The sequence below is a fragment of the Oryx dammah genome, unplaced genomic scaffold, assembly GCF_014754425.2.
Source record: "Oryx dammah isolate SB20612 unplaced genomic scaffold, SCBI_Odam_1.1 HiC_scaffold_13, whole genome shotgun sequence".
In the NCBI taxonomy this organism is placed as follows: Eukaryota; Metazoa; Chordata; class Mammalia; order Artiodactyla; family Bovidae; genus Oryx; species Oryx dammah.
Window position 1 is genome coordinate 7,440,546 of NW_024070197.1, and position 23,876 is coordinate 7,464,421.

Here is a 23,876-nt window from a genome sequence, read left to right on the forward strand (position 1 = left end):
CCAGCTATTTCTAGACCTTTATTTCTCTGTGAAAAGGGGGGCAAGGGAATAAAATAAGAACAGCACAATTGACACAAAAAAACCACCGAGAGGAAGGGAGGGAGGTGGAGGAAATGGGGGAGGGGTCCCCATACAGCAGCAGGAGCCGGCGACCTGGGATGCTCCCGCCTCACCCCAAAGGGCGGGAGTGGCCCCTTCCTCCCAGGGTCTCTGCTCTCTCCCACCTTGTGCGCCCCCAGCCCCGTCGGGGGGTGGATGTCCCAGGCTGAGGGAGGAACCGTGCCGGGGGAGGGACCTGGGGTCAGACCATGCACAGGGAGTGACAGCCAAAGGCCCCCCACCGTCCCCCCAGGGAGGAGCCTGGCGGGGGAGGGCAGACACTGGAGGCTGGCGGTGGCTCCTCTTCCAGCATCAGGCGAGAGACAGAACTGGGGGAACAGGAAGAGACGGGAGTCAGAAGGCAGCTAGCTCGCTGCCCCCGGCATCGCCCTCGCAGACCCCCACCCCCTCCTGCTGGCGTCTCGGATTCCTGACACCTCACCAGTCAGAGCCTCCTGGGCAAAGTACTTGACGTCCACGTCCTGGTCCTGGGTCAGCTTCTCGAGGACGGGCTTGACCTCACTCTGCAGCGTGCTGGGGACAGAGGGGGAAGGCGAGGGGTCAGAAAGGCGGGGCGACTGGGTGTCTGCATAGACGCAGACACACAGGTGCATGAAAGCTCTGAGGGGCCAGAGCAACCAGTACTTGGAAAGCTGAAAGTCTCACAAACCAGGACAGAGGCCTTGGGGGCCCAGAATAGGTATAGGGAGGTGAGGTGGTGTGGAAAGGTGGGGCAGAAAACCCAGAACCCTCAAGTCTCTGAGCCTCAGCCACATGAGGCCTTGCATTTGTGTAACATTATATACTGAGGCCTACTACCCATCAGGTGTGGACACAGTGGAAAACCCAACCCTCCTGACTCTCACCCACACGGAGCCCAGACTGGGAGAAGGTAGATCAAATTGCTGACAAGTAACAGGAGAGGCGAGCGCCTGAGGGAGGGACTCGGCCCGAGGGAGGGACTCGGCCCTACAGGGGCCCAGGGAAGTAAACGCCGAGGGAAATGCTTCTGCAGCGGCAGTGAGCTGTTTGGGGAACAAAGGCGGTCTTTAGAGAGAAGCTAAGGGGTGAAGCTGTGTCCTGGACAGACAGAGGTGCAGGCGTCACAAGGCCCTTCCCCCCAAATAACCACCATTCTCACTTCCATCGCCTGCATCCCCCTTGATCCATTTTTGAAGTTGATACAAATGCAATCGTGTGTGGAGGAGGGGCAGGCCTCACCTGTTGTCCAGGATGGGCCCGATCTTCTGCAGAGACTTGGCCACGTTGAAGCGGACATTGGCGACAGGGTCCCCGGCCATGCGCAGCACGGTGGGCAGCATGTGCTTGGTGGTGATGTCCTGCCCGCAGACCTCAGACAGCACCTGCAGGTCAGGGAGCAGCAGAGGGTGACTCCCCAGAGTCCTCGCTCCCTCTGACCGGGACACTTTGTGGCCGTCAGGCTAGGGGATAAAGCTAGCTGAGCATCAGGGGGACTCTGAGCTCAGACTCGCCCAGCCTGAGGGCCTTGATTCTCCACAAGTTCCCAGGTTCCCTAACACCCTCCTCACTCCACCATCTCCCTGCCCTAAAAACCCCCAGCCCACACTGTCCCACCCCAGCTCCCCTCCTCAGAGTCTCCCTCATCCTCTGGGGATGGGACTGGATTCCTGACCCTGGGATCCCTTCCTTAGTGCCGTGGTCTCCAGAGTGACGCACAGGAAGGGATTACTGGAACAATTTTATGCTAACTTTTAAATCTCCTTCTTTAATTTGTAGTTATGTGGTTTATTTAAGTGACTACATACAAGCACTTTCTACTGTATTTATCTATCAGCACTTTCTACTGTATTTCTCTATCACACATTTACATGTCACACACATAGCATACATATATACCACAAACACACCATACTTTACATATCACACACACAGCATACATATATATCACATATACACCATACATTACATGCCACACACACACCATATTTTACATATCATACACACAGCATACATTACATATCACACACACCCCCCATACATTATGTATTACATACACACCATACATATACATATTACATACACACCATACATTACATATGAACCACTGTTCTAAGCTGTATAACCAGATCAATGTCACAGCCTCGGGAGTCTGGGGCTGTGATTGTTGGTATGAACCCTTTACAGGTAAGAAAACTGAGGCACTAAGTGGTGAGGTAATTTTCTCAAGGTGCACAGTCAATATATGGCAGAGCTAGAATTAAACAGTAGGTCTGATTCTAGAAACTGCTTTAACCATTGTATCATAAATATCACTTATTTTGTGAGGAAGGAGGGGGTGCTCAGACAGACCCGGCCATCACTGTTCTGTTGGCCAAATTTCCCCAGTCACCCCCACGCAGGTTCCCACCTGCAAAGGCTCTGTACTCTGACCAGGGAGCCCCAAGCTCCAGCCTGCAGTTCCCCAAGGACTGACCCCTACGGCCCCAGATCCCGTCACTTTCCTACTCCCAAGCCAGCTTCCCCCGAGGACCTTCTCCATTCCTCCTCTCCCGTCTACTTCCCCGCCACCCCCCAGGGAGAGGTGGGGGCCGGTGGGCGCTCACATTGATACAGAAGAGTGTAGTCATGCGGTGCAGGTAGTTGGGGTCCCCAGACATGGCCAAGACCTTGGGGATGATAGTTGCGTGGGCCCACTCCTTCCCGAACTTCTCCACCAGCTTCTTCAGGTTGCTGGTGGCCGCCTCGCGGATGGCATAGACTGTGGGAGGAGGAGGAGAGAGGGAGACTCAGGAGGTGAAGGACTGACGCAGGTGGGGACTCAGTCACACTCGCTCCCGCCTGCAGAGCAGCCCCAGGTACCAGGCCACATGAGAACCCATAAACTCGCAGAGAAAGAGAGGGCTGTGCGCTAGATGTAGGGTTTTCTTTTCACGTAGCACATTCTCAACAGCTCCAAGGCACAGACGGGCAGACTGAGGCTCTGAATTTGCCCAAGTGGATGACTTAGTACGTGGAATGGAGCCTGTTACAGACAAACGCTAACTTTTATTTTTGCCACTCCTAGTGAAAACAATGAGCAATTCTCACAATGGCCTTCAAAGACTGGGATGAGGCACCCTATGTTTCATAGAGTGTGGGCTCAAAGGTGGCAAGTGACGTGTTTAAAGTTCGACAGCCAGGAAGTGGGATTCAAACTCGGGCCGTCTGCCAGGTGGCCCTCGGACTCTCCACTGGACCTGGCAGCCCCGGGTGACCTGATACATCCACCTCCCACTCTGACCCGCTGTGGGAATCCAGAAAGCAAGGGAGGTGGCCCATGTACCTGGTAGCATTAGGGTGACGCCCAGCCCCCGCCTGCCCCAAGCAATCCGCCCCTGCACTCTTCTGGAGCCCGTCTCCTCCCAGAGGTCCAGGGGAGGTTCTCACCATGATCCACAAGCCAGGCCATGCACAAGGAGTTGAGTTTCTCATCAAAGAACTCCACCCCCTGCAGGAGACGAGATAATAGATCAGGGATGAGACTGCGCAGATCTGGCGAAGCCCAGGGAAACCACTCCCAACCCCCGCAAAGAGCCAGGCACTGTTCCACTTCACCTGAGGGGCTCTCTTCCCTTTCCTCCCCTTGACTCCCACGACAGCCCTCACACCTTCCACTGGGCCCTCATGGCCCCCAGGGCCCCGGCACAGCCCCCAGGCCTGGCTGCACCACCCACCTCCCCGGGCAGCAGGCCTGGCTCAGGCCTGCACTCTCACCAGCTGTCCCGCCAGCAGAGGCATATACTCGATGATGGCCAGCCGCACCCGCCACTTGGCATCCTCCGCCAGCTCCACGATGGCAGGGAGCAGGGACTGCGACAGCTGCCGGATGCCGATCACCTCGTTCACGCAGTCCAGGTTAGAGATGATGTTCAGCCGCACCTCCGGGCACTGAGGAGAGCACAGGAGCGTTCTGAGAAGGTGCACTGCGCACAGAGCCCAGGGCAAGGCTCTGACTTACACTACATGCATGTATGGGCTTCCCTGGTGGCTCCGACAGTGAAGAATCTGCCTGCAATGCAGGAGACCCAGGGTTGATCCCTGGGTTGGGAAGATTCCCTGGAGAAGGGAATGGTACCCACTCCAGTATTCCTGCCTGGAGAATTCCATGGACAAAGGAGACTGGTGGGCTACCCAAGGGGTTGCAAAGTCGAACATGACTGGGTGACTAACATACACACAAACACACATGCGCATGTACACAGGTAGCCCCCATTTATCCAGTTAACTTCACACCACTATGAGACTTACATGGGTTCCTGCTTTCACTAAAAGAAACCCAAAGAGGATTTGTGCTTTACCAAAGGAAAAAACAGCTGCTTCACTCTACGCCATTTCAACCTAAGACAGGCTTATCAAAATGCTCTATCTTAGCACAGAGGGGGAACCTATATCCCCATCTGCTTGCAAAAATCTCTGAAACAACTTCTAAGAAAAGGCACACAAATATAATTAATTCCTTGTCCAACATCATATATTCCTGGAGGGCAGACACCAGTTTTTCCTGCATCTCCCTCTGGGAGCTGTGGGGTGAATAGGCAGGCGCTGAAATCATCAATGAACCAAATAATCAAGTGTGCAGTAAAGGGTTATTAACTGGACAGCGCTAGGCTGTTCAAACTTGGCACATCCCAAACAGAGGACTGGCCCCCCACCAGCTTCTGGGAGATGATCTCTCAGTATCTGAAATAAAAAAGGGCCCTGGGCCATGTCAAAAAGATCATGCTAACACTGTGACTTATGGTAAGGCCCTTGGGCCATGTGGCATCAACTTGACCTCCACACAGGCTAGAGACCTGTAACCTAAGGTCAGCCATCAGCAGACAGGATGGGCACCCTCTCTGGGGTCTGACTGAGAGGACTGGCCTGCTGCTGGTCGGTGCCCTCTCCCTTCATGCCAGCTGAGACAGAACAAATCAGGGCAACCACCTCAGACCCACAGGGTGCTGGGTTCAGCAGGGACAACGCCCTCAGTGTAGGTCCCCTCCACCCCTGGATTCCTGTGAGAGAAACCATTCTCCACCTTATTTAATCCACAGCACTTCAGGATCTCTAGTAAGCACCTTAGCCTGAACTTGGATAGACATGAACCTGTCACAGCGCCTGTATGATCAGGGAGTCAAGGGACCGCCCATCTGTCCCTCTCCACTGCCAGTCTCTGAAGGTCCTGGAGGATCAAAAGGATCTTGTTCCTTTTTTTCTCAGTGTCTCTAATGCCCAGGAAAAAGACTAGTACAGAATAAAGGCATGTGAAACAAACGCGAAATAAGCAAATGAGCTAACATGCAGCCCATCAGGCCCACAGACACTCAACTCCCTGGCGACCTGGGCATTTGCTGCAGGTGCTGGCGACCCTGGGGAGCAGCTGCCCCACCCGCCACAGTCAGCATGCAGAGCCCCACAGCGCCCGCACCTCGTCCTTCAGCTGGGCCAGGAAGAGGGGCAGGAGGTGCTCGATGGTGCTGTCTTTGCCCAGGATCGGGGAGAGGCCCATGATGACGGAGGCCAGCGCCGACTTGACGTGCTGGTTGGCGTCAGACACCAGCTCCTGGGAGGTGGAAGGAGGATGGGAGCCACGGGGTCAGTGGCTGCGGAAACTCAAGTCCTACGAACCCCGAGACACTGCCTGTTTTTGTCCTCTTGATCCAGGCTGAGTGCACGAGGGGAACTGGAGCGCCTGCCTTACACGTTCGGCGTGCCTGCAGTTCAATGACCCCTGCCCCACCGGGAGCCTCTACCCCAAACTCGAAGCTCTGTGGATGAGGAGACGCTGTGAGCTCTGAGGAGGAAGTACCCCACCACCACGCTCAGCCCCGAGCCTCAGATTCCGCCTGCCCTCAGGCTTCCTGACTGCTCTAAACACAACACTGCCTGGTCCGAGGAGGCTGGGAACTCAGTCTGCATCGGGCTGCCCCTCACGCCCTATCTCCACCTTCCTTCCAGAAGGTTCAGGCGTGCTCTACTCCTCCCACCAAACTCCCTGTTACCTTGATGCAGGGCAAGATCTGGGTCATGATCACATTCTCCCGACAGTCAGCGGAGAGATTTTCACAGAATTCTGTGGGCAGCGAGAGGGAGGTGACGGGAGGTGAGACCCGAGGTGCTCGTTCTGCCTGCAGTCCCTCGGACACCCAGCCCACCACCCACACGCCCGCTTGCTGTGTTCTGGTCACCAGCACCAACCTTTGACCTTGTGGGAGGCGGCGGCCCTCACCTCGGCCTCACAGTCTTTCATCAGGTTCTGGAAGGCAGGGACCAGGTCCGTCTTGGTGATCTCAGGCCCCACCGCTTTCTGGAGCTGCAGGAAGGGAAGGAAGGGCAGGGGGAGTGAGAGGACTTGCCGGGCACCTTCGGTGAATAAGAACAAAATCAAAGTTACAGGTACCAGGACTGAGGCAAAAGCAGCCCTTGGCGTCACCGCTGAGATGTAACGCAAGTGCCATAGGGGCGACCTCAGCCAGGGCTCAGAGCCTCTCTGAGCCTCGGTTTCCTTGTTGTGCAGTGATGAAATGTGCATGGTGCCAAGGGGCTGGGCAGGGCAATGGTCACGAGCGTGGCCCTGGAGTCCAACTGCCTGGCTCAAGTTCTTACTCTTGCTTATCATCTGTGTGACCCTGGATGAGTGCTGCACCTCTCTGAGCCTCTGCTTCCTCAAACCCTGAGGGTACCTACTGTGAAGTGCTGCTGTCTGCATTAAAAGTAACAACAGACTGCCTTACTGTTCAGGTTACTCGGGTTGGGTTTTCTGTCCCTGATCCCAAAAGACTAATGATGTATGATCACTGCCACTTTCTCATTTGTATTATTTCCGTGTTAAGACTATTTACCAGAACCAATATTACTTTTATAATTAAAATAAAACAGTACAGGTTAGCGTCCCCCGCTCAGGAAGCCAGGCAAGGAAAACACACAGGGTCTGCTGTGAAGCTGCTTCGTGAGGGCCTGGGGGAACAGGGTGGTTCCTGACTGCAAGGAGAGGAGCCTGCTGCCCGCCTCTCCAGCTTCCTCTCCCCCGAAAGCCACTGCCCAACATTCTTGCCTGTGCTCTTCTCACCACCCAGGCCCTCTGCACACACGGGACACAGTTCCTGCCCCGGCTCTCTCTCTCGTCCTCCAGAACCTGCTGCAGCACCTCCTCGTCTCGGCACTTCCACGCCCATTGGCCGGCCTTGCACCTGTCACACTGTCTCACTGTATTCCCTCTGTCTCAGCTGACCTTTCTCCTTCAGGCTGCCTGTTCCTTGAAGGCCAGGAATGTGCTGAATTCACTGGATCCCCAATACCCAGCCAACAGCTGGAGCTCGACAAACGTGTCTGTGTGATGAGCCATTGAGACTCCATGGAAAAAGCACTGTCCTCAGAGACGTGGCATCTGTTCTGCCTGCTTGACAGCATCACTCTGACCATTCAAACATTTGGGCCATGTTTTGGGACTCGACTGTATCCCCTGAAATTCATACACTGACGCCCTAACTCCCCACCCCAGTACCTCAGAATGTAACTATACTTGGCCACAGGGTCTTTAAAGAGCTAACAGGGTAAAATAAGGTCACTAAGGTGAGCTCTAAGCCAAAATGTCTAAAGCGCTTATAAGAAGAGAAGATGAGAACACAACCCACAGGTAACATGCAGAGAGAAGGAGGCCGCCTACGGCTGAGCAAAGACGCCTCCGTGAAAGGAAATAAGGTTCGTAGGTCGGGAACACACACATGCTACCCTTCTCTGCTCCTGTGGTTCCCCCACAGAACCTTAAGTTGGCCTCAGAAACCTCAAGGAAGCACTTCAAGCTGCCGCTATCAACCAACCAGAGTTGACAGGTGAGCTAATCAAATGACAAGAGAGCTTCCTGCTTCGATGCCCAGATGACCCACTGGGCTTCACTAAACCCCAGCTCCATGTGGCCCCGCTCCTTCCTGAGGCCTCCATCTTCCCGTCCGTGAGACGTTGTCTACAGCCCCTGCACGCACCTCCGTGAACTTGTCGGCCACCATGTAACGGACGCGCCAGGACTTGTCCTCAGCAGCCTGGCGCAGGGTGGGCATCACCAGGGCCTCCAGGTCTTCCTGGGGCAGGAGCTGGGCAATGTTCACGCATGCCTCCACCGCTAGCAGCCGCACCGAGTCCTGGGGAGAGGGTGGGAACAAGGAGGGGGAGCAGAAGCCCCATCAGTCCCGGGCCTCCTCCCCAGACTCGGGGTCCGCCGCGGGGAGAAGCAGGAGAGGGGTGGGCAGGCGACCCCACCTGCTCGTCAGAGGCCAGGTTGGAGAACATGGGGATGATCTCGCTCTTGACGTTGTCCAGTTCCAGCACCTTGGCGAACTCCCCCAGCTTAGAGGCTGCGGCCCGCCGCACCATGGGGGTGTCATCTGAGCACAGGTTCCGGAAGTACCTGGGCAGGTAGAGGGGGCTCAGGAGGAGGAAATCCTGGAATCCCAGGCAGCCCTGCAGCTCCTGGCTTTGCCCAAGTGATCCTGATCCAAGTGACAGCCTCTGAGTCTCCCCAGACCTACACGAAGGAACTGATAACAGAACCCACCCCATTGGGCCGCTGAGGTTTAAACGAGACGCCGTGTGAGACACCCAGCCATCTCTCTGCGTGCAGGTCTGCAGCAAGCCGCAGCTGCTGATTCTATCTATTATTGTGACCGCATAAAACTGCTTAGCTAAGAGGCTGCACTGAAGCTTCTCAGAGTGTTTCCTTTCCAGCACCGACTGCTTCCAGTTAAAGAGATGCAAGGGGCCCAGAACAGCCCTCCAAGCGCCTGCGAGCAGCTGCATGCTGCTGTCCTGACCGGAGTGATGGCTCAGGGGCTGGGCGTGCTGCCCACAGTTCAGGACAATGGTGGAAGGACAGGAGTCCAGAAGGAGGGGAGGAAACACACATTAATGGGAGATTTTAACCCAATTAAAAATACTGGTTCTTCCACGGGCCAAATCTCAAGTGCAAGCAATTTCCTGGGGTTCAGCCAAGAGGGAGGGAGGTGGTGGAGGCGGTGGCCTCCCATCTGCCACACCGAGACAGGCCTACGACTGCACCACACGTCACTGGCTGGGCACCTGCCATGTACCAGAGTCTTTCCTAAGCGTTTTATACACAGTAATTCACTTAAATAACTAACGGGAGGAAGAACCATCATTGTCTCCATTTCCTAAATGAGCAGGAGGCAGTGCCTGGACTGACACCCTGCCGCGTCCAGAAACCAGCTCTCTGAGGGCTGGCAGAGCTCAGGGGCTTCTGGGCGCTGGATGAGCCTAACAGAGCCTGAGGCTTGAGAGAAGGGGACCAAGCAGAAGCGGGAGGTGGGGTCTCGCCAGGGCCCAGCGGCCGGGGGACTCACTGTCGAAGCTCCGCCTTGACGGCACTGGATACGCGGGGGTAGCAGACGGAGAAGAGGCCGCAGGCTGAGGTGCGGGAGGTGAACCAGTCGCCGCCTGCCAGCCGCTTCACCAGGGGCACAAAGTGGGCCTCGAGGTCGGAGGGGGAGTGCTCGTGCGAGATGGCCCGCAGGGACTCCACTGCCTTATCCCGCACCACCGTCTCCTCCACCGTGGCCAGCGACTCCAAGGGCGGCTGTGGGGCAGAACAGATCAGCGCACAGCTCCCCACCCCCAGCACCCCCAAGCTCCCGGCTGCACCCCTTCAGGGACTCAGCTCCTCCGACAGGCTTTCCCTGATCACCAGAGGCCCGCGCGCACCCTGTGTCTCCTCCCTAAAGAATCACAACAGAGAACCTCACGCACAGGTCCTTGAAGGTGCTTCAGTGGGGTGTACAAACCCCCAAGCTATACATGTCACCTTCTGAGAGGGCCACAGCTGTCCCTGGCATCTCCAAGTGCAGTAGTAATGACTGATGTTGACGGCAGTGTCTATTTACTGCATGTTCATAGCAGGGCCACAGCTCCAGCGGTGCTGGTTCTAACTCACCTGAGTCCTATGAAGCAGGTCCTGTTACTGTCTCCATTCTAAACTAACAGGAAACTGAGGCACAGCCAGGCTAAGTAACTTGCCTGAGATGTAAGTGACAAGCCAGGATCTAAATCGGGCCAGCTGGTTCCAGAACCTCCAAAGGGCTGAAGGGCAGAGCTGTGTGGACAGGCAACCACACCAGGATCTCGCAATACTGGGGAACCTGGGGCTTGAGACTCTTGCTACTGCAAGGCCTGGAGTGATCGTGTTCCTTTAGGGACATGTGACTGGCTGACCATGGGGTCACCTGGAGCCCAGGAGACCTCCTAGCACAGAGCAGGAATGCAGGAATTACTGACTTAGAGAAGGGAGACTCAATTTTTATCCTAATCTGTTCAAATAAACATGTGGGTGGAGACTTGTGGTCTGAAGTCCAACCTGCCTGACAGGGACAGAAAGCAGAAAGAAATAATAACTGGAGATGTCTCCAGGACCCAGGCAGGTGACTGACTGCAGCAACGGACAAAGGTGACAGGCGGGGACAGCAGGGGCAGAGACTGGCTGGAGAGCGTCCAATCCAGGGAGCAGAGCTGCTTCCAGCTTCGCCAACTGTCACAGGCGGACATGGCCGGGGAAAGCAAATCTTGGGGTTTCCAAAAGCAGCCAAAAGGGCCAGGCTCTTACATGTGAAAAAGAAATCTCATTTGACACAAGCTTCAATGTGGATGAACTCCTTGAAGACGCTGTACTAAATGCAATAAGGCTTTCACAAAAGACTACATAATGCATGCTTCCTTACCTGAGGCGCCACGTTTTACAAACTGAAGGTGTGTGGCAACCCTGCATCCATCAAGTCTATCAATATCAACTTTTCCAACAGCATTTGCTCACTTTGAGTCTGTGTCACGTTTCAGTAATTCTCAAAATACTTCAAACATTTTCATTATTAATGTATTTATGATGATGATCTACGATCAGTGATCTCTGATGTTACTACTACAAAAAGACTATAACTGCTAAAGGCTTAGATGATGGTTAGTGTTTTTTGGTGAGAAAGTATTTTTTAACTAAGATATGTATCTTTTTTTTTGACAGAACGTTACTGCACATTTAATAGACAACAATAAAGTGTAATCATAACGTTTATATGTACTAGGGAACAAAAAAATTCATGTGACTCATTTTATTGCAACATTTACTTTCTTTATTATGGTAGTTTGGAACTAAACCCACAATTTCTGAGTCATGTCTGTAGGCAGACTCAGAGAGACAGCAAGTGGAATGGTGGCTGGGGGTGGGTGCGAGGAGCTTGGGAGTTACTGCTCGATAAGTACAGTTTCTCTGGGGAAGATGAGAAAGTTCTGGAGATGAACAGTAGCGACGGCTGCACCACAGTATGCATGAACTTAATGTCATGGGAAAAGAGTGGTGAAAACAGTCACTGCTTCTTAATAATGGTAACTATTTACCACCATTATTCCTGATAATGGTGCTATTAATAATGGTCACTAATTACTACTAACTCAGAGTGAAAAAAAATTTAAAAATCAAGAACAAACTTTTTACAATCTCATTAAAAATGTGGCAGACTAAAAGAAAGCCTGCAGACTAACTACAAAACACCATCAAGAGCAGATGCCAAAATATGAAGCTGTATCTTCAGAGATCACGAAAGACAGAATTACAGGGCGGTTCTGAGGAACAGTGAAAACCGAGCAACCTCCAAGGTTCTTTAAACCCAGGCCACAGGACTGGAGCGCCTCCTCCCTTCCCTTCTCCCAAACAGCAGTTACTCTCTCAGTATCTGACCATCGCTGACCTCTACCATCACCCAACACAGGGTCACATGGACAGGAACTCAGGAAAAGTCACAGGGACAACCCTGGAATCCCAGCTCTGCCACTCACTAGCAGTGTGACTGCCTTCCCATCCAAGTACTAACCAGGACCAGCCTCTGCTTAGCTCCCAGGATCGATGAGATCGGGCGCGTCCAGGGCGGCACGGCCGTGGACAGTGTGACTGTCTCTACCTCAAAGCGTGGACAGGACAACAACGGAGCTGACATCTCTGAGTGCTCACTACATGCCGAGCACTGCACTAAGGCTTCTTGAGGTGGTCCTCAACGTAAGTTCTAAGGACTCCCTTTCTACAGATGAGGAAAGGACAGCAGAGAAGTCAGGTGACTTATAAGTCACCCAGCAAGTAAGTGGAGCCTGACTCCCAACTGAAAACCTCACACACAGAGGGCCAGGTGGGGCCTGGCACTGCTCACACACGCCCAGTCAACAGTGAGGAAGGCAGGTGCATTTTCGTTCAAATATAGTAAAAGCCTGCTGACCTGCTGGGTTAAAGTGAATGATCAAGGCCCCTCTGTCCAGAGAAGATGATCCCAGCCTGGCCTGCACTCTCCCCTCCCTGCGAGGATCCTGGTTCCGACCCCCCAGGGGCGGGCAGGGCCCCCCCCCGCCCAGCTTCCAGACTCACCAGCAGGCAGTGCACGTACTCGGGGCCTCCGACCAGAGTGGTGAAGGTGCCCAGCTGCTCCGCCAGGGCCAAGAGGACCTCATCCTCATCGTAGATGGTATCTGCGAGACAAGACAGACTGGGTTACAGTCCCGCCCCACAGCTGACTTCCCCTGGGGAACAAGCGTGCTCCAGTCTGCTTCCTCAACCTGGCAGCCACCCTCTACCTGGGCGGGCAGAGATGGCAGGGGGCAGGGCGGGGCGTGGGAATGAGTGATGAGGTGTGCGATGCTAGGGAAGAGAGACCACCAATACTGTCAAGTTCAGAGCCAGCGTGACTTGATAGATATCCTGAGTCACTTCCTAACTACATGACCAATTAAGTCACTTCATCTCTCCATACTTCAGTTTCCTCATCTATAAAATGAGGGCAGTAGTCTTACCTGCCTTAAGAAGTTACTGTGAGATAATCTTGACAATGATGGTGGCATACAGCACAAGCTCTGTGAACAAACTTAGTTCTCACAAGAAAGGGTTTAGAACACTATCTGGCATATCATCAGTTTATAGTAAGTAGTAGCTATTATTACTATTATTATTGTTTGATGTTTGCATCAGCGCTATAGCACATGATGACCATGCCTGTTTCATACATAAAAACTCTATGGAACAGAGAAGTAATTTGCCTAAAGTCACCAGCTTCTAACTTCAAACCAGGCTCCATCTGCCTTCAGACCCCCTTCCATCAGTCCCTGTGCCAGCACCCAGCACACGGCACTTAAAAACTATCTGTTAAACTCACAGAGAGGTTTCTCTCCCATCTGGCAGGAACCACCCCCAGAAGCCCCCACTCAACGTGGGCCCCAGGACTCCACTGTACCTGTAAGGAAGGGCAGAAGCTCACTGCGGGTCCTTTCAACCCCGAGGGCCAAGGCAATGGTGGACAGCTTCTTGATGCTGTTGAGGCGAAGCTAATGAGGAGAAGAAAATGAAGGGAGAACGTTAGCAAGCCCACACTTACGGGGACAGTTTTGGACCCAGTCGGCCGCTGGAGGCCTCGCTAAGCACGTGTAGGGTGCTGAGTAATGCAAGCCTACCAAGTGACTGTGTGACCTTGAGCTGTTAAATTACAGCAGCAGCCTCAGCAACAGTATCCAATGGGTCTCACTGAGCTGACACCCCCTTCAGCTCTTTCCAGGATCACTGTCTGATGCTGTGCCTGCATGCCCAAGTTCCCCACCCTCCTACCTGTGCCCACTCTTTGGCTCAACACCACTAACACACTCCACCTTGTGCTCTTAACAGCAGCAGCTATATTCGCAGCTTATGTGCTGGGCCCAGTCCCAGGCAGAGTACTCAGCTGCATGTCTCATTTATCTCTCACGACAAGCTGAGGACACAGGGTTACAGGCCCTACCCCAGGAGAGCAAACAGGCTCAGGGAGTGAAAGTCCCTTCTAAGGGTCACAGAGCTCTGTGGCATGGAGCAGGGACTGTAACCCAGTGATGGGTTAGATGGTAGATGGTGGTTAACAGTAGTGATAACAGAACAAACAATATTATAATGACACTGCTATAAAAACAAGACTAACATTAGCAGTAGTAATTCCACTAGTACAGTGAGTTGAACAGTGATTGCAAAAAGGTCCTAACCCTCAGTAGTGGTAAATGTGAAATGTGCAAATGTAACTAAGCATCTCGAGACTGTCCTGAACTTGGGGCCAGGGGTGGTGGTGGTGCTGTGCAACATTAGAAAAGCGTGTGTCTATCCCTAGTTCCTGGCTCCTAAACCCCTGCTGCTCTCTAAGAGACAGGAACACAAGGAGCATCTCTTGTTCTGATGTTTGATTTTTGATTCTGGTTCCTGATACTGAGCCCCAAAATTCCTTGGAATTTCCTGGATGATGGGAATGTCTCTTGTTCTAATGAGGTGACTCTGGCTGGGCTCCTGGATGGGGCTGGTCACCACAGAGAGCAAGCCATGCTCAGAAGCTGGGAACTTCGAGCCCCAGGCCCCCTTCCCCCAAGAGGGGCATTGACCGGATGATCAGCCACGTCCATGGGACGAAGTCTCTGTAAGAGACCGCAGAGTACGGGGCTTGGGATGCACCCCACATACTGCCAGGGTGATGCACCCCAACTTCTGGGGACAGAAGTTCCCTTGACCTCGCCCTCTGCATCCCTTCACGAGGCTGGTCTCTAGACTCTTTACTGCATCTTTATTACGTAACAAACTGGTAAATGCCAGTGTTTCCTCACGCTCTGTGAGCTGTTCTAGGAAATAATCAAAGCCACGGAGGGGGCCTGCTTTGATGCCAATTGTAGGACATCCAGCAGGTGTTGCCAAGAACTGCTTGATCAGGAAGGGGGGGAAGCCATCTGGTGTCAGAAGTGCCAAGTGTAGGAGGGGTATGAGAGGAAAGGAAAGACACGAGCCCGAAATCCAACAGCAGTGACTTACAAGAGACAGGAGAGAAGACGAAGGGACACAGAGGGGAAGGCCGTGTGAAGACAAGAGAGGGAGCTGGGGCTGTGTCCACAAGCCAAGGAATTTGTCAAGAATGGCTGGCATACCCTTGAAGCTGGGGAGAGGCGCGGAGCCTCCTGAAAGAACCAATACAGCTAACACCGTGATCTCAGACTTCTTGAACCTCCCGAAAGAACCAATATGGTTAACACCATGATCTCAGACTTCTTGAACCTCCGGAAAGAACCAATATCGTTAACACCGTGATCTCAGACTTCTTGAACCTCCTCAAAGAACCAATACAGCTAACACTGTGATCTCGGATTTCTTGAACCTCTTGAAAGAATCAACACAGCTAACACCTTGATCTCAGACTTAAACCTCCTGAAAGAGCCAACACAGCCAACACTGTGATCTCAGACCTCTTGAACCTCCTGAAAGAACCAACACAGCTAACACCTGATCTCGGACCTCTGGCCTCCAGGCGCTGAGAGAGAACCCTTTCTGTTGTTTGCAGCCACCTAAGTTGCAGTGCTTTGTCGTGGCCACCCCTGAAATCACACCCTCTGCTAACACAAGGCAGACCTCAGGCTCAGAATGTTAGTGTCAGGACCTCATCTGATGCCCTCATCCCAGGGAACACGACGAATGCCTCCTTTCCACCAGCGTGGAGGCAGAGTCGGGGCTGCAGACTGCTGCCTGAATGAGCACCGAGTGGGCCAGGACCCAACCCCAGCTGCTCGGGTGGCCTGGCCACCTGGGAATCTCCCTTCCATGTCTCCAGCCTGACAGTGGGGCTGCAGCCGTGAGCTCCTGCACGGAGAGGGCAAGGCGACGCCCCGGTGGTGGGTAGGCCCATCAGCCTCACCAGCCCAAGCACAAGCCGGACTCCTCCCCAGAGGAAAAGGGGAAAGAAGGGAGTATGAAGAAGGGGGAGCAGCAAGGGCTCCCTTGGCCTGCTCTTCCCCAGGCCATGCGACTCTGAAGAGGGCAGAAAGTGCCTGGGACCCTGCACCCCCTCCGGTTGAAGGCGCTAAGACTCTTTTTGGCAACCACAGTGATGACAGCCTGAAGAAATGCTACGGTGGCCTCTCCTCAGAAAAACACCGCACTTTTCATACAGTGTCACTGGGTCTTTGGACCACCTGGGCTTGAAGTGGTCCACTCACTCACCTACCTGGCAGCAAAAGGGTCTCCAGATTAAGTATCACAAGCCCTGCATCTTTTCAGCTGAAGATTAAATATATATAGAGACAGACATACAGAAACATATAAACAACTAAATACGGTGAATGTGAACTGCCAGTGAAATCTGGGTAGGAAGCACACAGGCACTCCCTGATGTTATCTTCCTCATCCAATGTCATGGACATGCCCTGAATGCCAGAGGGACCCCAGGTTAAGAGCTCCTGCACTGGGCTGTACTGCCGCTTAGGACCTCTGGTTTCCATCTGTGCATGTGAGTCCCTGCAAAGATATTTTTAAATCACTTTTGCATTTGGATGTGACCATGAGACTAATGTCTGGCCAGTGAAATCCAAGTGGGAATGGTGTGTGTGACTTCTAGAAGTGCTCTTATGGGGAGATTGGGTCACATTCTTCATCCTTCCTTCCCTGTCTGGAATGGGCCTATGATAGCTGGGGCTTCAGCAACCGTCTTGGGGTCTTGAGGTAACCTGGGACTGGGGAGGGCGGGATGGAGGACACAGAACAACGTGTAAGAGCCTGGGATTCTAACACTTAGTGTCACACCAGCTTGGACTACTGCCAGACGTATTGATGTGAGTCATTTAAGTATCATTTATTCAGAGTCTTCCTATTATTTATAGCCAACCTTGGCTTCCCTGGTGGCTCAGACGGTAAAGCGTCTGCCTACAATGCAGGAGACCCGGGTTCAATCCGTGGGTCGGGAAGATCCTCTGGAGAAGGGAATGGCACCCCACTCCAGTACTCTTGCCTGGAAAATCCCATGGACAGAGGAGCCTGGTAGGCTACAGTCTATGGGGTCGCAAAGAGTCAGACACGACTGAGCGACTTCACTTTCACTTCGCTTCCCTGGTGGCTCAAATGGTAAAGAATCTGCCAACAATGTGGGAGACCCAGGTTCAATCCCTAGGTCAGGAAGATTCCCTAGAGAAGGGAATGGCTACCCACTCCACTGTGCTTGCCTGGAGAATCCTATGGACAGAGGAGCCTGGCGGGCTATAGTCCATGGGGTTGCAAAGGGTCAGACACGACAGAGTGACTGACATACTCCAGCCAACCTTAATCCTAACTAGCCCAGTCAATGACAGAGGTCTTTTTGGACAGAAAGACATAAGGACAAGCCAGCCAAGGAACGTCCAGGAAAGATTTTCCTCTTTGATGAGAGGGAGGAGGATGAGAAGAACCTCTCTGCTCACACCCATGGTCCCACGACCACACGTATCACCATGAGCCAGGGCTGCTTGTGTCCCCAGCAGCCCTCAGCCTACTACACGAGACGTAATAAATAAAAACTCCCTTCTCACCACTACATCCACACAGAAATGCTACCACCTTTTAAAATCCACGTCACATTCAACCCACAGAGCTTCCCCGATATGACCACATAGAGTACGGTCCCACATGTAGCATATCTTTGCTTCATGCTGAGTGACACCCGAAGGCTCTCCTGTGGACTATGAGGCCCAACACGACTGGCTCCTGTGTACAGCTTCATCCTCACTTCCCATTCCCTCTCTTTGCTCCCTGGATTCCTGTCAGAGTAGCTCCCTCAACAGCTACTAAAACACAAACATTACGGTCAGGTCTTCTTACTTGCTGACATGCTGTTTCCTCAGCTTCCCCCGAGACACAAGAGGGCTCCCCTCACTGCACTTAGGCCTCTGCTCAGTCCTCACCAATGCCTGCCCCGGGTACACCAGCAGGGCCTCATCACTCTATACGTCTTAACTCTCATCATTTCTAACACAGGCAGCAGATCCTTGAGCAACACGGACGGGGCTGGGGCGCCCGCCACCCGCTCACTTGAAAACCCGAGTATAACTTACAGTGGGCCCTCCTCTCCAGTCCCACATCCATGGGTTCAACCAACAGCAGACCAGGCAGCACCACAGTATTTGCTACTGAAATGACCTGCATGTAAGTGGACCCACACAGTTCAAACCTGTGCTGTTCAAGGGTCAACTCCACTTCTCTGTCCACTGTTTGTCCTTCCCCACTAGCATGTGGGCTTCCCAAGGGCAGGGGTTCTGTCTTCTGCACTCTGTGCCTCCAAATCCCAGGGCACGGCCTGGCAAACAAGAAGAGTCCAATAAATGCTGGATTTATTTTTTAACATCAAGGCTACACATCTATTTCTACAGGCAGAGAAGGAAAGAACCTGGGGGAATATGCTCCCAACTGTTCCAGTTTGGTAGAGCCGGTGGCTGGGAATGAGCAGGGTGGCAGGTGCTGCAAGGTGGCTGCTTTAACAACAAGCCTCAGCCCTGGCAACGCCTAGTGAGTGACACAAGTGCCTCTTCAACTCCTACAAAATCCTAACATCCTTCCACCTCATTCCACGAAGAATCATGTTTTTAAATGAATATAACATGTGTGGGTGTGTGCAGGCAGATGGGTGTGAAAAGTTCTGCATCACCAGAGAGTGAAATGAGGACCACAATCTCTATTTCTGGAGCATTTGATTTTTTTTTTTTCTTTAAGTAAAGAATGAACAAGTATGCACTCTGACTTCACCAATTAGCTAAGGTCCCCAGGTAAATCTCGGCTACCTCAGAGCTTCAGATTCCTCACTGTAAGATGGTTATCACAACAATGCCTGTTTCACAGGATTGCTGGGATAATCAAATAAAGAAGACATAGAGCCTGGCATGAAGCAAGCACACAAGTGTAACCATTATTCTTATCATTATTTCTCATGTATTTTTATTTCTTGAGCAGGGAAGAAATAGTTAACCTGAAATAGAAAGGAAAAAAGTAATCTCCCCACTTCCTTGGAAACCGCAGCACAAATGAGTCCTTCCCTAGCAGTTTACCTGGCCTTATAATTATGGAGGTCCCTGCTCCCCTATTTGGAAGGTGACTTGTCTCTGGGATGAGGAAGGAGCATGACTGTTACCAGCTGGTGATTCCTGAACCGAGTACAGGGCTGGACACGTCAAAAACAGCAAGCATAAATATTTTTCAAGTCTTTAAAAATGCAGGTCATCCAGAAAAGGCACGGCAGATCTTGAACCCACGTTCTTCACCACCACCCTACACCAACTAAATTCTCAGAGCAACCTGATTCCTGAGTTCTGCTTCAAACCCCCATATATTCTATGTGCTCCAGAAAAGAAGCCGGAGCCTGAGACGTATTTCTAAGGTGTGGGCACCCCAAATGTCTTAGACCATGCAAGAACCTGCTGTCTTTACACAGTTTACCTCATTTAATCCTCACAGCAGCCCTGCCGGGTGTGTCTCCCACCCTTTTTCTCACTTAACAAGAAAATCAAGGCCCAGAAGAGTTGAGTAACTCATAAAGTTGCCAGACCAGACTTGAAACCCTGGTGTGCCTCCACCCATAGCACTGCCACCTCTGTGTCACCTCAGGGCTTACTCTGTCTCCACAGGGCCCCGCCTGGTGATGGAAAGTGCTGCCCTGAAACCCAATGCTTTTGGCTAAGTCCTATATCAGTATTTACTGGGTTGTGTGACAATGACCAAACATTCAGAATGAAGATTCAGAATCTGATTTAAAGGAGCCAACTGTAAAAGGACACTTCTGGAACAATCAGGAAAATCTGATTATGTGTATGAATCAATTGTTAGATGACATCAAATATCACTGTAAAAACTTTGTTATGTATGATGCTTTTGAACTGTGGTGTTGGAGAAGACTCTTGAGAGTCCTCTGGACTGCAAGGAGATCAAACCAGTCAATCCTAAAGGAGATCAATCCTGAATATTCATTGGAAGGACTGATGCTGAAACGCTGAAGCTCCAATACTTTGGCCACCTGATGTGAAGAACTGACTCATTTGAAAAGACCCTGATGCTGGGAAAGACTGAAGGCAGAAGGGGATGACAGAAGATGAGATGGTTGGATGTCATCACTGACTCAATGGATATGAGTTTGACTAAACTCCCGGAGTTGGTGATGGACAGGGAGGCCTAGCATGCTGCAATCCATGGGGCTGCAAAGAGTAGGACACGACTGAGCAACTGAACTGAACTGATGTATGATAATGTCATGTGGTTATTAAGATGCCCATTGTTTTAGGACTTCCCTGGTGGTCCAGGGGTTAAGACTCCATCCTTCTAATCCAGGGGGCACTAGTCTGATCCCTTGTTGGGGAACAAAGATACCACATGCTGCACTGCACAGCCAAATAAAAAAAGTCCATGGTTTTAGAGGTGCATAATGAAGTATGTAGGAGAAAGTATCTGGGGCATGGGATTTATTTTTAAAATACTTCAGCAAAAAAAAAAAAAAAAAAAGTGTGTGGGGAGGAGAATGAGAAACAGGTGAAAAAATACGATAAATTTTTTTTAAAAAACTGCTGAATCTGGATTTGGTACTATTTTCTCTGTGGCTTGAGATCTGACAATCAAAAATCATTTACTGGAAAAAACCCCAGCACCTATCTCAGATTTCTTTTGTGAGAACTCAACACACACACACAAAGCACTTAGCAGGCTGGCAGACAGCAGGGTTTCTCAGCCTCGGCACGACTGACCTCTGGGGCTGGACCATCCCTTGTGAAGGGAGGGCCTGGGCAGTGCAGGATCCCCCCACCAGTCGTGACAACCTGTTAAGACCCACTGCTCTGCAGGAACCATTAAGAGAATAGTTTTTAAATTCCTGAAGCATCTCACCTTTGAGAGATGAAGCCCTCATCTTACCACAAGCGGCAGACTAAATTTAATGAAAACTTAAAACATGTCCTGCACTGTTGTAAGCATTTTCCTTGTACTAACCTATTTAATCCTTGAAACATGCCTAAGAAATGCCAAGTATTACTTTGGGGGGAGGGGGGAGGTATCCACTGCACGGCTTGCGGGACCCTAGTTCCCCAACCACAGACTGAACTCTGAGCCCAATGCAGTGAAAATGCTAAGTTCCAGACACTGGACCGCCAGGGAATTCCCTATTCCCACTTCATAGATGAGAAAACTGAAGCAGACAGCGTAACACAGAAACCTGTCCTCTCCACCAGTGGACCACATTTTAAGAAACGTGGTGCCCCAAACACCCCTGAGACAATGCAACCCAGTCACTGCTTCTTACTGGATAAGGAAGCAATTTCTTTGAAGTTCACTCTCCAAATATAAAACCATAATCTTCTATGACAACTGAATGAGGTCATCACTGAATGCCTTCTTAAGGGGTCAGTTCCACTGCAACCTCCCAACCAGGCAGATGCTGCTTCCTCACTCATCATTATTCCTTACAGATGAGGAATCTGGACCCAGAACAGGCAAGGCACTGACTGGTCCAGCGCGTGCACACAGGGAGGGCACCGGTAGTGCTGGCATTCAAATCTCAGTCATCTTGACTCCTCCATCACTCACCACACTGCATCCAAACCACCAGCAAACCCCAACAACCCTCCTTTTCAAGATACCCCCAATCCTGCCAATGCTGCTGCTGCTTTGCAGTGGCATCCAGAAAAGTCTCTCTGCTCCTGCCTGGCCCCTATTCGACAGCAAAAACTCAAGAGCATGTCATTCCTCTATGCAAAGCTGACACTGGCGGCTCCACCTCACCAAAGTCTTTGCCTTGCTGGTCCACAGGCCTCACTGGATCTAGCTCTGGATTAATCCTCATCTGCCACCACTTCGACAATCACACTGCAGCCACCACGCTGGCCTTGCTGTTCTGACTTCCGAACTACTGTCATAAGAGCCCAAACCACAGAGGCTGGGCCAGTGTAACCCGCACAATTTTATAAATGGGGAAACTGAGGCCCAAAGGGAGTATAGAAACTCTTCGATCACCACTCCCCACAATTACAGCTAACATTTATTGGGCCCTTACAACAGACCGGGCGCCGTTCTATATGACTCGTATTATTAACTCGTTCAGCCCCTTACAACCTCCCATTGACACCAAGACTATTATTAGACCACAGTTTATGGACAACAAAGGCCCAGATCGGTGAAGTAATCGGCCCAAGGTCACTCGGGTGAGAGGCAGGGCTGGGATAGGCAAACCCTAGAACCCTACCTCTTCTCGATACTTCGCCTGCTGGGCTCAGATATCTGAACCTCCCGCTCCTACACATTAGAAACGTTAGTCCGTTTAGCACAATGCCCACCCCTCCACTCAACGGGAGGATCCTGAAAGGGGGGCGAGTTTCCACCTCGTAATTTGTACCTGAATTTGGCCAGTTCCCACTTTGGGAGTGAGCTTTTCGCCCCTCCCCCTCCCCTTCGGGGGTCTACACCAAAACTGGAGAGTGGGAGGGCAGGAATTGTAAAGTCAGTCTTCACGTCTCAGTCTCCATTTGGAAAGTTTAACCCACAGCGCAGAGCCTTAGCCGCTGAAACCGTGAAGGGTGAAACTACCCGGACCCCCACCAATCAGGCGGGCCCTCCCCCACTCGGAGCAAGTCACGCGCCCACAGCATCCACAAGGCGCCATTCAAGGGCTGCTGCCGCCAATCACCGAGCCGTTCCTTCGCCTCTCCCCGACCCAATCGGTCGACTCTCTCCAGAGCCGAGGCCTCCTAGGCCCGGGGCCCCGCGCGCACTTGGCAGGCCCGGGACCCTCCAAGTTGGCCTTCGCTCCCGCCCTCCGCTGGGCCGACACCCAATCCCGGGCGCCGTCTCATCGAGTCCGGGGACCCTAACATATGAAAACGGAATGCTGATTGGCCGCCGCCCCTTCCGCCACTCCCAGCGAACACTGAACCTTGTCCGCGAGGGACGCCCGTGCCCCCAGGTCCCCTTTCCCTTCTTCCTCAAGTCCCCGTTGCTTCCGGACCTGAACATCCTCGTTGCGGAGCTCGTCTATGAGCACCGCGATGGGGTAGAGCGAGTCGTCGCCATCGGCCGCCGCCATCTTGGGCCCGTCCCGTTCCTGTCAAGACTGCGGCCAGCGCCGTGCTAAAACCGGGATAGGGAGGGGTTGGGCTGGGAGGAGGAAAGAAAGGCGTGGGGACGCCCGAGCCACTTTACAGGGGCTACCCCACATTCATTGGCCGCGATACTCCGGGCTGAGCCTGCGTTTCTTTGGTCCGAACAAATAAGGTCCCGCCTACCGCCCATTTGCCATTGGCCGAAGGGACGAGATTAAGTTTGCCGGAGCCTAGGCGAGGGGGAGGAGGAAACGGAAGTACGTGGTATCTTAGCGACCAAGATTGGGCCCGCCTACGTCGCCGCTAATAGCGGCCTAGACGAGCAGTTGCTTTAGCCAATGAGGAGGAAGATTGGGAGGTGGCTAAGCCAGCTCGCCTCCGAGTTCTTCTGCGCCTGCGTCGCTAGGAACGCATGACGTCATTGGCGGGGCAACGAGAACTCTCCGCAGGTTTTGGTTTGGGAGACAGTGGTTCCTCTTGCTGGCAAGTGGACTTCTGAACCTTTGTGCGAGAGGAGGAGAGAGTGTGTCTTTGATTTATGCTTTATTTTGCTGAGGCCCCGAGAAAGGTGGCGACTTGCCTTACTCTGGGTAAAACCCAACGCTCCTCATGCTTGGATCTGATTCCTGAACGCCTGTCTCCCACCTCCCCTTTTTACACTTCAGCAGTTCTGGAAAATTAACTGCTTGAGCACATCATGCTTTTTCATGCCAACAAGCCCTTGCCCAAACTGTACGTTCTATTTGGAAAGCAGTTCCTATTAAATCGTCAGGTCTCTACGTATCTCCTCTTCCCTTCCTCTTCAGTCCCGGCCAAGCTCCCAGAGCCACGTAATCAGTCAATCTCAATCTCTCTCCATCCCTCCCTCCCTCTCTCAA

At 52.5% G+C, this 23,876-nt stretch overlaps 1 protein-coding gene across 1 annotated transcript; it reads right to left on the reverse strand.

Moving 5' to 3' along the window:
- On the reverse strand, nucleotides 1-23,124 carry PPP2R1A (protein phosphatase 2 scaffold subunit Aalpha). The gene is made up of 15 exons (XM_040252063.1): nucleotides 22,905-23,124; nucleotides 13,368-13,458; nucleotides 12,509-12,609; nucleotides 9,456-9,688; nucleotides 8,359-8,506; nucleotides 8,085-8,240; nucleotides 6,301-6,415; nucleotides 6,105-6,175; nucleotides 5,531-5,665; nucleotides 3,835-4,008; nucleotides 3,508-3,568; nucleotides 2,685-2,839; nucleotides 1,321-1,463; nucleotides 542-633; nucleotides 1-428 (listed from the first exon to the last, which is right to left on the reverse strand). Exons 1-15 carry the CDS (start codon nucleotides 22,980-22,982, stop codon nucleotides 412-414), a joined length of 1,770 nt encoding a protein of 589 aa, XP_040107997.1. The 5' UTR covers nucleotides 22,983-23,124; the 3' UTR covers nucleotides 1-411.
- Nucleotides 23,125-23,876: the final 752 nt, after the last annotated feature.

Bases quoted from the DNA above. Each gene is read 5' to 3' on its own strand.
- PPP2R1A (XM_040252063.1), bottom strand. From the start codon at position 22,982: ATGGCGGCGGCCGATGGCGACGACTCGCTCTACCCCATCGCGGTGCTC. The intron at 9,689-12,508 runs GTGAGTCTGGAA...TCTGCCCCACAG, and splicing joins AGTACGTGCACTGCCTGCTG to CCGCCCTTGGAGTCGCTGGC. The intron at 8,241-8,358 runs GTGGGGTCGCCT...CCCTCTCCCCAG, and splicing joins ACCTGGCCTCTGACGAGCAG to GACTCGGTGCGGCTGCTAGC.